Source organism: Rhagoletis pomonella, unplaced genomic scaffold (genome assembly GCF_013731165.1).
Source record: "Rhagoletis pomonella isolate Grant_MI unplaced genomic scaffold, Rhpom_1.0 Rhpom_scaffold_00004, whole genome shotgun sequence".
Classification (NCBI taxonomy): domain Eukaryota; kingdom Metazoa; phylum Arthropoda; class Insecta; order Diptera; family Tephritidae; genus Rhagoletis; species Rhagoletis pomonella.
Genome location: NW_023458558.1, coordinates 76,942,927 through 76,957,467, shown reverse-complemented (window position 1 = coordinate 76,957,467; position 14,541 = coordinate 76,942,927). Strand labels below are relative to the sequence as shown.

Here is a 14,541-nt window from a genome sequence, read left to right as displayed (position 1 = left end):
TTTTTATTGATTTTGTTATCGATATTATTATCGCTTTTGTTATCGATTATTTATCGATTTTGTTATCGATATTATTATCGCTTTTGTTATCGATATTTTTATTGATTTCGTCATCGATATTTTTATCAGTTTTGTTATCGATATTATTATCGCTTTTGTTATCGATATTTCTTATAGATTTTTTTTATCGATTTTGTTATCGATATTAATATTGCTTTTACTATCGATATTATTATCGATTTTGTTATCGATATTATCGATTTTACTATCGTTATTATTATCGATTTTTTATCGATTTTATTATCGATTTTGTTATCGATTTCGCTATCGATACTATTATCGATTTTACTATCGATATTATTATCGATTTTTTATTGATATTATCGATTTTGTTATCGATTTCACTATCGATAATATTATCGATTTTGTTATCGATTTTTTAATCGATTTTTATTGATTTTGTTATCCATACTTTTATAGATTTTGTTATCGATTTTGCTATCGAAATTAATATCGATTTTGCTATCGATTTTGTTTTGATACTTTTTCGTAATTAGGAAAAATCAAAATTTACATTTTGCGTTTAACAGCATTCGATCCCGAGCCTTCCCGAAAGCTAACAAATAGTAACAAGCATCTCTGCGCCCTAAGCTACAACCACAACATGTTTGAATTAAGTTTCTTTCAAGCGCTCAAACAATTTTAATTTACGTTTTTTTAATAAATATATTTTCAGTTCAAGATTTCAAATCTTTAAATCTCAGTAAGCTGTAGAAAAAAACAATGTTATTTTCACTTAGAAGTAAGTAAATTTGTAGAATTTTGGAAAAACCCCTTTTTTCTTAGTGTGTGCTTTCGTTTTTTACTTGGATATGCTCTTAACCATACCACGTATTCTACGTTTAAATTTAGCGGCAGACCAAGACGAAGGCGCTGGACTGTTCCTTTTTTTACTATATGTTACAATCACATCTGTTTACGTTTTTCAGCGTACTGGACAAGTTTTTTAAATGTTACATAGCCAAAGTTATGCATGCTGTTTATTTTTGATCATCGGTAAGTTAGGAGAAAAGTTATATATGTAAAATAAATACAAAGCCTGATATATTTAGGGCCCTTATAAAAATAAAATAAAATTACTTATGCTAGAAACACACATCGTAGTATTGTATCAATATAACGATCTATTCCACACTCTCATACTTAATGTGACCAACTATTTCATAGCCGCGAGCCGATTACGAAATTTCGAATCCGGCCAATTTCGATCCCTGAGAGCTCAGTGTTTGTTCAGAAGTTCGAGCTAAAATGCTTCCGACTTAGCCTCGGGAAGGTTGGATAGTCTAAAAGAATGTGTTGAGATGATTCCACTTCATCTTCCTCTTGACAACTGATACAAAAGGATCAGTCGAAATTCTTAGTCACCGCATGAATACCAATCGCACAATGGCCTGTCAGAACCCGCATCACCAGCCCTTGAGAGACAACGTGTTTTAAAATGCCCTATAAAAACATTTGCTGCAGCAGAGAAACGTCTTCTTTTCCTTTTTATGTCACAAAAGGACCCGGTTTACCTTAGCCTAATAGCAGTTCGCGCTGCGACAATTCAGTCTGCAATATCTGCAGGTGCCGTTTTCAACATATCGAGCCCTAACCGCCAAAATAACGTAAGCGACATTTTTTTCAAAATTTTCTTTTTGATGCAGAAATATTCCTAGAGCATCTAGATACATTTCTGCATCAAAAAGAAAATTTTGAAAAAAATGTCGCTTACGTTATTTTGGCGGTTAGGGCTCGATATGTATGTTAAGCGCCAGTGTAGGTGTGGTTCCTAATGCTCCGCTAGTTCCTGTTTTACAAGTGTAGCCTTCTCTAGTGAGTTCCTCCAGACAAGGGCTTGTTTCAAGGCTTAAATCTGGTTTCCTATAGCTAATAAATCAATTTGGGCGGGCGAGAGATCCCACCTTTTACCAAAAGCACCCCTACAGCAGTACAAGGCAACCTACACCTTTCCTCAATGTTAGGCTTCTACGACAGCCGCCGTTGATCGCCCACCTAGTTACCTGGTTCAGGTAACAAAAGCTCCACATCATCTACATAGGCGGTCACCCGACAGCCCACTTTTCCAGTTCCTCTGGAAGGTCGTTTACAACCGCAATCCAAAGCAGGGGGAGAGAACAGCACCTTGTGGAGTGCTCCCATTGACTCTGCACTGAGTGCAGACGCTCCCCCACTCCGCCGCGACAGTTCTGTCTCGAAGTGAGCTTATTAGGTTGGCTTCAACCCACAGATTGTGAATATACTTGACTATTGCCTCTGGAGTAACATTGTTGAAGGTGCCTTGATATCGAAGAAGGCGCCTACTGCATAATCTTCATGCGTGAAGGCTTCCTTTGTCCACTTTACCAATGTGTGAAGGGCGGTATTCACCGACCTTTGCTTGCAATAAACATATTGAAAGACAGTCACGATAAATCGCTTTTCTTATGCACAGGTCTAACAGTCTCTCTAGCGTTTTTAGCAAAAGCATTTTTAGCAAAAACGAAGAGAGTGATAGCCCTAAAATCCCTAGGCCTGAGAGCCTTTTCCGTCCTTCGGGGTGAACGCAGCACTAATTACCCTCCAAGCCGTGGGGATGTACCCGGTCCTCACGCAGCTCGCATAAATAGCATCCAACGAGTTTCATGACACCTTTAGAGCCTTTTGCAGCTGCGCAGGTACAAAGCCATCGGTTCCCGGCGACTTTAATGGTTTAAACGAATTTATCGTCCCGGCCATGTGACGATCGTCTTAAAGATTGGAGACGTACAGGTCCTGGGGGGGAGGTTCTGTAACCAGTTAGCGACACTTTTCGAATCGCGATCGCACTTTTTGACGCAAAATCCTTTATATCATGCGTCAAAAAGTGCGATAGCGATCCGAAAACTGTCGCTTACTGGTTACAGAATCTCCTTCGTGAAGTACAAAATATAGTACGAAGTACAAGGCGAAAAAAAGTACTGTACTTCCGAAAGAAGTACGGTTAGTCACATTACTTATACTACAAATCATTGTAGTTGCTACGTTGCAACGGCAAACTACAATATTGAAATCGTAATTTCTATACCACATGTGTATCCCAGGCATTAGATCACTCTTTGGTTGTTCAGCATTTTAAATTTTTCTACGGTTTTAAAGACATCCAACTGTTTGAATATATTAAACATTTAATTCATAAAGTTCCTATTGTGTTTATTTATTTACCAAATATTTCCACACCTTTTTGTTAAATAGTGATTGGTAATATTGAAAGAGCGAGGCAATTTGTATAAGATTTTCAAGGTAGTAGTATTATTTTAAAGGGTTCAAGTTTGTCTTTCCTTTTATTTTTCACTATGTAACAAAAGAAAAAAAATAGCTCAACTTTTGTGTATGAGAGTGAGAAATAGATAAAAACATAAGTAACCTGTGACTAGGGATGCGCATCAGCAATGAAAACTCGTTATATCGGTATCGTGATATTCTAAATTCACAATAGCCGATACCGATATATCTACTAAAATAATATCGATATATTGAGTATCGAAAGTATCGAAGACGAAATAGTCAATAAAAATAAACAGGTCACTAATTTGAAGAAAATTATTTTCTTAGGTGTTCTGAGGCGGAGTCGAAGGATCTTTTCACCGGAGCATCGTCATCCATGCGTACAACATGTCCAAGCCGGCGCAATCGCTGTATTTTTATGCGCTTAATTATGTCCATGTCGTTAAAAAGCTCATACAGTTCGTCATTCCATCTTCTCCGATACCAGTCATCCACGAAAACAGGGCCGTAGATCTTGCGCAGAATAGTTCTCTCGAAAGCCCCCAATGCCTTTTCATCTTTGTTCGACATCGTCCAAGTTTCTGCGCCATATAAAAGGACGGTCATGATGAGAGATTGTAGAGCATGATTTTCGTTCGTCGAGAGAGGGCTCTGCTTTTCAATTGCCTACCGAGCCCACAGTAGCACCTGCTGGCAAGAGTTATTCTTCGCTTGATCTCCAGGCTGACGTTGTTTGTGGTGCTTATGCGGGATCCTAGGTAGACAGAGTCCTTCACTACTTCAAAGCTATATCTTCCAACAGTGACATGTGTCCCGAAGAACGTGGACTCTTTATATGTTGCCAGGAGGTCCTTTGTCTTACCCTCGTTCACCGCTGGGCCATCCTCTTTAGCTTCTTTTTCTAAACTGGAAAATGCTGTGGTTACGTCCCTTTATTTCAGACCTACGATATCGATATCATCTGCATACGCCAGCAGCATCGTTCTTTTGCCATATATGGTGCCGCTGCAATTCAGATTGGCAGCTTGGCAGCCATACATACGGTGGTAAAAAATTGTAGCCGAAACACTTTTTGCCAAGTTCTAACGTATTATTTTTGTTGTTATTGCAATTTTGTTGTTTTTTTATAAAAATATAGTTCTTTCTTTAACAAACACCGTGTAAATCCAAGTTTCCAAATTTGTGCCACATTAAAAAAAAAATTCAACAAACTTTCGTACAAGTTTCGAACTTTTTAAAAATTCTAAAAAATCAATCGAAATTTTTAGCCATTTGAAACTTGTACTTTATTCTACTAGAATTCAATGCGATATAAAACTGCACACTCAGAAATTAATTAAAAACCTCGAAATTTTAACGAAAATTTGTTGAATATTTTTTTTTAAATTGCATAAATTTTTAAGGAAGTGTCACTCGATTGGTACCTTTGTACAGATTTGTACATTTTTATATTGGGCTATTGGTAAAAAAAAGACAATTTTTTTTTTGTAGCCAAAAGATTGGTACATTACAGCGATGTTCTATTGAAAAATTTCAACATATTAATTTTCGTGATTGGGATAAAGAAAAATACTTTGGGTGTTCACACAATTGGGATACGATTTGCACCAAATTTTGGCAAATACCCAATCGTGTGACACTGCCTTTAAACTTGTATTTATACGGATGTTTTTAAAGAATGACATATAAAAAAACTAACCAAAATTAAATAACAGCAAAATAATATTTTAAAACTTGTGAAAATTTGGTGAGGCTATAATTTGTTCGACTAATAAACTAAAAAAAATTACTGTACATAAGTTTACTATGATCGGCCGTGCGATTATAGTAGCACAATGCCACTAAGCGCATTTTAAAATTTTCAGACAATAGCCTCATGCGATTATCGATTATATTTTTTGTTGTTTTTGTGAAATATTTTATTTTTATTAGTTGTTTTCTTTTAATCAAAATATGTTGAAATAAAAGTGAAACTAAAAAAAAAATTGGCTTCAAGCAGCTGCTTTGCTAAATGTCCCTTCCGACTCACAAGATGAAGCAGGTACCGCCGGCTTTTGCTCTTATTGAATAATGTATGTATGAGTGAAAACTATCGATAGTGTTTATAAAACTATAGATTTTTTCGATAGTCAAAAACCATCGATAGTTTTCCAGCACTTGTCTGTTCTGCCTTCTCGGAATTAGATAGAGAAACAAGGGAATGGATCTGGTGGTGAATGGGGACAAATAATAATATCAGCCTTGAAATCGAACGGAGAATCACTCTTCCCAACAAGTGTTACTTTGTAATGAGGCAATTGAGAAGTAGAGTCCTTTCTCGACATACAAAAATCATACACTATAAGTCACACATCTTGCCTGTGCTGGTGAAAGGTGCAGAGGCAAAGACAATGAAAACATCTATAAAAAATATATTTCTTCGAAAATATCGTATGATGCGCTATCAATATTTAAATTAATATAAATCAAAAGTTCAGTTTTTATTAGTGACATATTCGCTTTATTTGTCTCATCTCACCATTTAAAAATCTTAATAGAAAATCCTCTTTCTGTGAATGCCGAAGTTGCAGGAATAGAGAGCATAAGCGAAATAATTTTAAGTAAATTTAGTAAATCTTTCTAAGTATTTTTAAAAATGTTGCCATTTTTGATCTGTGGACCCTTTGTTTTAAAGTATATTTATTTTAATATTGATATTTCAGTATAAATGCCATCCATTTTAAAATATTTCTTTCTTACAAATGACTGAAATATATTTATATTTATAATTGAAGAAATATAGTATTTTTGCATACTATATTTTTTCCAACAGTATATAGTACGCAGACCCAAAAAATAGTACAATACTATATATTACAGTACGGTTGGCAACCCTAGCTGCAACAACTTCCAAAATGCAAATTTTTCCGCAAAAGCTTTCATTAATAACGGCCTCAAACGCAATCAAACTGTTGAATGTAATTGTTATCAGGCCATAAATAACAAAAACAAAAAGAAAAAAGTAAACTCTCATATTTTCATAAAACGAAGCTTCAATAATAATATTTCTAAATTACTTAAAACATACTAAAATTTAAATAAAAATCACACCAAATTATAAATTTCTATATATGATGCATGTACAGTGCCACACTAAATTATTGGCTCGGGAAATTTTTCGCAATGAATGCAACATTTTTTACTTAAAATTTTCCGCCCAATTTTGTAAAAATATTGTTCCTACTACAACGAAAAACATAAAAAAATCTCTTCGCGCAAAACTCAGGAAAATGCAACAAATTTGCATACAAGTTGGCACTTCAGTATAACAAAGTGCCAGTTTGAAGTCGATTAGTACATATATAGAATATGAACGTAAATATTTAAACATCGTTATCGACGTCTTCGACTCCATGCAAACAATAGGGAGTCGGTAATGTCGATAACAATGTTTAATCGGAGATTAATATTAACCAGACATAACCGGCCCTTATGGCCGGTTCCTCAATGTCCGGTTAACACTAATCTGCGGTTAAACATCGTTATCGACGTCTTCGACTCCATGCATACAACAGGGAGTCGGTAACGTCGATAACAATGTTTAACTGGAGATTAGTGTTAACCAGACATTGAGTAACCGGCCCTTAGAGTTCTAAATTTTTTACAACGAGATGTCTAAGGCCATTTTCACTATCTCTGGTTAACATAATCCCCAGTTAAACATCGTTACCGACGGTACTGACTCCATTCATTTAATATTGGGTCGGTAACAATATTTAACTGGGGATTAGTGTTAACCAGAGATGGTGAAAACGTCCCTAAATGTTTTTCTTGCCAAAAAAACCGGGACAATTTGCGTTCCGCCGAAAACGGGACGGTTGGCAACCGTGATTGATATCCATATTGTAATACTAAGGTCTTCGACTCCACTATATAACAGGGAGTCGGTAACGTCGATAACGATGTTTACAAAAAATAATTAGCGTAACATATGTCCCCATTGGTCTTTTTGAAAGTACTTACTTCTTTCTTCTTTCTTTGGTTTTAATTCTCGCCTTTTCCATTAGTTCTGTAATTGTGCATCTTCAGAGTCGCATTTGTTTGTAATTTTCCCTTACTCTACATTAAAAATCCTTTAAAGATTTAGGGCCGGTTACTCAATGTCTGGTTAACGCAAATCTCCGGTTAAACATAGTTATCGACGTTACCGACCCTGTTGTATGCATGGAGTCGTAGACGTCGATAAAGATGTTTAACCGCAGATTAGTGTTAACCAGACATTGAGTAACCGGCCCTTAATTTAATTTTGAAAATTTTTTCCCCCAAATCGCCCTATCACAAAATTTCTAGATATTGTGAAAGTCATAATTATGGATCGCAATACTAACAATATTTTAAATACGGACGCGGTAAATATTGAATGTATTGCACACACTCAAGTTCCACCACTATTTTGAAATTTATCAATATGGATCGCATTCCAAATATGTATAACAATATATATTCAACGTGTGACAGGTGCCTTATTTGATACAATTTTTCCGGAGCGAGAGCTGACCGTGATATGTATAAATAATATTACACTTGGCTCAATTTAGGTAAAGTATATTTCTCCAAAATATTTTCGCGTCAATATTTTATATAATGAGCATTAAAGAAGACTGAGGGCCCTTTTCACCATCTCTGGTTAACACTAATCCCCAGTTAAACATTGTTACCGACCCAATGTTAAATGAATGGAGTCAGTACCGTCGGTAACGATGTTTAACTGGGGATTAGTGATAACCAGAGATGGTGAAAATGGCCCTGAATGCCATCTATCAATCACCTACAAACGATTCTGCATCATTTAGGGCCGGTTTCTCAATGTCTGGTTAAAGCCCTGTAAGCAGCTCTCAAGAAAACGGTCAAGAAAAAATTGCCATTATTTCGCGTGTGTGTCCAAGGAATTTTGACATTTTTGATACCTCACAGCCTGTTGCCTCACTCTTTCCTCAAGAAATAATGGAACGGGCATATATTTCTGTTGCAAACCTGGGTTGCCTTGTGCTCTTTTTTCACAAAAAAACTTTAGAAAACCGTAGTAGAAAGCGTAGTAAATTTCTTAAGAACTGCGTACTGCCTTAATGAAATTTGACTCAAGAAAATTTCTTTCTTGCTTTTCTTTCTTCTTTAGCTTTTCTTGAGTGCTGCTTACTGGCCTTAAGGCCATTATTTCGTGTGTATGTCCAAGGTACTTTGACATCTGATAATTCACCAGCCTGTTGCCTCACTCTTTCCTCAAGAAATAGTGGAACAGACATATATTTCTGTTGCAAGCATGGGTTGCCTGTGCCCTTTTTTGAGAAAAAACTTTTAAAAACCGTAGTAGAAAGCGTAGCAAATTTCTTAAGAAGTGCGTATTGCCATTTCTTCTACGTAATTTTATATGGAGTTTTGGCTTTTCTTGAGAGCTGCAGACTCGCCTTTAAACAGGGAAATTCTGGTAACTATCTTAAAAGCTCTTTCCTGTCTTTCGAAATGCTAATTGAAAGATCTGCTAACGAGGAGGTCTTAGCGTTATGCTGCTCGCCTTTTAATTTTTTTTAATTAAATTAAATTAAAAAAAAAAACATATATATTTCTCTTTTTAAAACAATCAAAAGAAATTTAAATGAAAATGATAAAAAAATTAAAATAAACCAAAAATTAATAAATAATTTGTTTTAAAAATTAAATGAAATTCAAATAGAACTTTTTTCTTATTAATTAAAAAGAAAAAAAATTATTTAAAAAAGAAACGAAAAAAAGTTCCGCTTCTCGAGAATCGGAACTCGTGACCTTTTGAACGGCACGCCTATGCTCTGCTCACTCAGCCATTGCGACTGTTGGAGCGAAGCGAGCTAACTTACGGTTTACACCAGACAATATTGTCAAGGCAATTATGTCAAAATGATGTGTTTGTTGTAAACACGGCGAATTCACATTGCAACGAACACATCATTTTGACATAATTGTCTTGACAATATTATCCGGTGTAAACCCTAAGGTTATGATATACAAGTTCTTTCTTTCAAAATAGTTTTTCGCCACGAGTGGTGAATAAGAGAGACTTTTGGTGCTAGAATAACAAAAGTCTTTCGAACTATCTTGCCATCTGTCTTTCATTTGTCTTACGAAAGGCTATTACTGTCATTAGCCAGAATTACCCTGTACAGTAACTAAATGTTAAACATCGTTATCGACGTGATCGAGGCCCTTTCTCGGTATTTGAACATTCAATCGCTTCCGTAGAAATATTGAACTTTTTTATTTCAAGATCTATCAAATGTTAATTATTATCTATCCGGTTACTTAATGCCTGGTTAATAGCCCAGTTATGCATACTTGCACTGCTATACCATTTTTACGTAAAAATCGAAACCCAACAGAATTCTACATGCTAAGTGCTCTGCGTTGGGTAACCGCTTACACGCAAAGCCCATTTAACAGATTCTTATGTGACAACTTTCATGCAACGCTGATTATGCATAACTGGGCTATAACACTAACTACATGCTAAACATAGTTGTGTCGACTCCCAGTTATATGTTATGGAGTCGATCACGTCTATAAAGATGTTTAACCTTTAGTTAGTGTTAACCAAAGATTGAGTAGCCGGCCCTATGTAATACTTTTAAGTTAAAGTTAACTTCTCGGTTATGCTATTCAGAACGTTGCCGAACATTTTTAAATAGACAAATTTTAAATTTTATTAACAAAAAATGAAACGTGAACTTTTACAACATTTTTGTTACCAGTCCAGAATAGACCTGGTACTCTTCAGTTCTGGCCGTACTCAAGCCGCTGTGTATTAAAAATTTCTTTCAGCTTGTCTTTGTTTTAAATTTATGTGTACATATATACATACGTACATATTTATCCATGTTATAAATTATGAGAAGTTCGATTTATTAAATATTTTAATTTTTTTCTTTGTACGCCTACCAATAGACTCAAATTCAAAGAAATCATGTCAGGGCTGTGAATTGCCATCGGATGATATACCAGATTCCACCTCAAACTCGCGAGGACATAATAACAACACCCCAAGTGCGACTAACAACAATACGAACGGAGGAAGTTGTAAGTATTCGAATATGAAAAAAACAATGTGGAGTTACAATTATAAAAATTTTTGACAGTGACTCCTAGCTCGACCCTGGAATCGGGTATTTCGTCAAATCTCTTAGGTAGTTCAACTGTCTCTGCCTCTAACTTGATCAGTGCCGATTCAAGTGTGGCTTCCAGTGTTAGTTATGAAGAGGACCCGGACGAAAGCCCAATTAAAGTAAAGAAAAAAGATGATGGTCAAGTAGGTGTTACACGTTTAATTTGTCACATATACACATTTAATAACTTATTCGTATCTGTGCTCTTTACTTAGATTGTCAAAAAGGAGGCAGTTTCCACATCCACCAAAGCATCACCCTTCTCTTATGATTCACCGACAGCGATCAGTAACGCAAATGCCGGAAACAACAGCACTGTTGGTAACGCAGTAGTCATGTCGACTGGTGGCGCTGGATTCCGTCGGAACTCGGAAAACGCGCCGCATAACAGTCAAACGACGCCGAGTTCGAATAGTGGTGCTAGTAGCGAAGGCGCACCGCGGAGGAAACGATTTCAAAATGCCAACCATGCAAATGCGTCAAATGTCAACGAGTCCAGCGGTCGAGCTGGTATGGCAGCGTATTTTCATGGAGGGTATTATCCGAAGCACAACATACAGCCAGATCAGCGGGCCCACCTTCACCATCAACAACAGCAACATCCACTGCCGCAATCTCAGTCGCATGCGTCGCCACATAGCTACTACGGTAAATACGACATTGAATTTGCCGCAACTGGGTCTCCACAGCATGGGTCACCTTTGTCATTGCCTATGCCACCACAACAAAAGCTGCAGCAAAGGCATCCGAACCCACTTCAACATCAACAGCACCAGCCGAATGGTGAATATGAAAGTCCCAAACCTGATTTCATTAGCAAACTTTCGCCGGATATACACAGTGCTAAGCTTCACCACGAGTTCCAAACAGCCAAGTCAACGCCTAATAACGCATTTCACCCTTTACAATCTCACCAGCAGCCGCACCCAACACAACATCCACAACCTTTCTATACACACGGTTGCGAACCCACGCCGCCTGGTGTCGCTGGACAGTACATTAATTATAATCACCATGCGGTGGATAATGGTAGCGGCTACACCCTGCATCCACACCACCACAGCGGCGAATTCGAGGCAACTGCTTTGAATGCAAACAGCAGCTACTACGAACCCAAGACACACACTGCTGGTTATTATGACCACTTGAGCTTCCAACAACAGCATCCGCAACAAATTCACCCCGATTTTCACCAACATCAACAAGCTCACGAAACTCAACAACTCCAAAATCAACAACATCCGCAAATAGGTCGCATAGATGCTGAATACCTGGTGGATGGTGCAGCGCACATGAAGATTGGAGTAACAACAGCGTCAGGAACTGCAGCGCCAGATGTGTATATACCACCAAATGCCAGCGCTCTAGGCGTACAGATGGAAAACTGCGATGGCAGCTATGGGAATTTCGGCAACTATTACGATAATGGCCAACCGCATTTGCAGTCACAACCGACTATGCCACCGCAACACCCCCCAGTACACCACCACCCGCACTCGCACCCACATCACCAGCCACCAGGCCAACATATGAACACTGGCAGCAACAACTTTGCATTAAGTAGTGGTTCCCCAGGGAATGTTCCAACTTATCCGATGGCGGCTAATGGTGGACCTGTTGTTGCAACTGGTGGGAGTCTCACCGGAATGGAGAATTCGAACAGCTCATCCGACTTTAACTTCCTCAGTAATCTGGCAAACGATTTTGCGCCAGAATACTATCAGTTAAGTTAGTTCATGTAAAGCGGCCGAGAAGCAATTCTATAGCGGACCACGCTGCGCTTACCTACGTTTCCACTATCGCTCATTTGCTAGAAGACTGACACAACTCAAAAAAAGAGATATTTGAGCTAATTGTACGTTTTATGTAGTGTAGTTTCTGTCAGTACTTTGAGTGAGATTGAAAATTTTTAAGGCGGCTTGTGAAAAATAGCGTGATTTGCATTCTGGCAGACTTTTAGTAAATAAGCGATGTGTTTTTTCGCATTTACTCAACGTATATACATACATTTACAATTGATTACTGACGCACAGGTCCGCTAAGAGAATCCGGGCCCGGTACTAAACATGCGCCGGGCCCAAAATGTATTATATCCATGTTTAGAAAATATTAATTACATTATTTTATATCGCGAAATCGGTAAATCTTAAAACAACGACAAATATTTTTACGAAATACTTGATAAAGACGAAACAATAACAACTAAAAAGTTTAAATTAAAGTGTATGCCATTACGGGACTTGATTTGGAAGAATAGGTACGAATCGCGATAAAATTTAAGCTTTATATTTGTATCTGAATTTCAATGTTCAAATTGTTGATGTTTCGCGGTTTATGCGGCAATTGTTCAAATACCATTTTCGTCTTATTTTTACGGTATATTCTTTTAAATGAATAAAAATTCTTGGGATTTAAATAAACTAGGACTGAGTATTTTTTGTTAAAGTAAAACGATGTTAACTTAAACTTAATTTTAAAAATTTATTTAGCCGCGGTTATCCGATCAAATTTGTATCTCGGTTTAGAAGGTAGAAACTCCGATTCAATACAGCGACTGCTTCATAGATCACAGTGAACAACCGGCCCTTAGACTTTAAACAAGATAAGTTTAGCTGCTTGAAGGTGGTAGTTTTGGAGAAAAGTTTGTGTTTTCACTTCCAGGAGATAGATACCCTAACTCATTACCTTCGTAATGATACATACCTCTTTTTTGTAATTACATGAAGAAATATGTAATGAACTTAAAGCAATTTTGTTGACCCAACATCACTTTTTTGTCGATATTTGCTACGACCATGATTTAAAAAAATTATATGTAAATCAGTTTTATATAGTATATGAAATTCGCTGTGTGCAAAGTTTGAACCTAATCGTGTTTAAACGCAGAATCTTGTTACGTTTAATCCAACCCTAAGTAATCGGAACCACGCTCATTTCCCAAAAACTTTATAAGCATATAATTCTTTGCTATAACGCCACTTCAAATATAAATTTTGGGAATTTTAGCTTTTTTTAGTTAGTCAAATATCTCAGGTTTCGCATTTTGGAAAATTACTGCTATATGAGAGGTTAGGGATGAAACGATACCATACAGGTATCGATACTTTTACTTGGAAGTAGTATCTTAAGAAAGTATCGACACATCCGAAAAATATCGGATCCAAAGTATCAATACGTACTCGTATCGGTACTTTTAGCTATGAAGGTATTCCGTATAAACTGGATTCAATTAAATTGTTTTAAGTAATAAATTAATCATCCTCGGCGAATTCTAAAATCCGAATAATGTAGGAACTGAAAATAAATACAACAACATAACACAGCAAAACTATATGCTTAATGATGAATGGTATTTAAAAGCTTAAACAGACGGCTGCGTTGAGCCGGACTAACTCGGACTTAATCCGAATCAACTGCAGTTAATTCCCGAGTTGATCCGGATCAACGCTGCCGTCTCTTTATGCTTTAACAGAGATAATACCTTGACCCTTTAACCTTAGAACCGTGAGTTGAGCACTCGTGTCCATATTCATGTTTAATGTTGAATTTCGGGGGTTTGGGAAGTCCGATTTGATTTTTATCATAGGCAGATATGTTGTACCTTGGGTTGTAAGTTGACAAAATATCTGTTATTGTAAAAAAGTAACGGATTTTTTATGGTGAGTTCATAGGAAGCTTAAATTTCTAAATAATTCTTGTTTTTTTTTTTTTTGTCATCCACGTTTTGTATCCTATTATTTTCTCTATTACTTCTAGTGTCCGATAATGTTTTAATCGCGAAGAATAATAGAGTTATGGTCTGATTATGGCAACTTAACGTAACTAACGGCTCTTTCTATTAGAATTATGTTAAATAGGTGGTGCTCATAATTGAACAGCCGAAACTTAACGTAACTTAATGCCACGTCCAAATCTGTTTCATTTTGATTCTCTATGTTCTACGTTCCGTTAATTTAAGTTAGGTCGCCATAATCAGGCTTTTACTGTCTACGTTGGGCCGTGTATACGCCGCACAGTGTTCTATTTTTGAAAAAAGGGGACACAATCAAACTAGAAGAGATAATGA

The 14,541-nt window shown here is 36.7% G+C and overlaps 1 protein-coding gene across 1 annotated transcript in view; it reads left to right on the top strand.

The window, feature by feature from the left end:
• Positions 1 to 14,154, top strand: part of LOC118738090 (homeotic protein proboscipedia) — a gene marked incomplete in the record, with an annotated part of 381,120 nt that extends 366,966 nt beyond the window's left edge. The window contains 3 exon segments of the mRNA XM_036469011.1: positions 10,258 to 10,389; positions 10,449 to 10,618; positions 10,691 to 14,154. Of these exon segments, the coding sequence (XP_036324904.1) occupies positions 10,258 to 10,389; positions 10,449 to 10,618; positions 10,691 to 12,208 (1,820 nt within the window).
• Between the last annotated feature and the right edge of the window lie 387 nt (positions 14,155 to 14,541).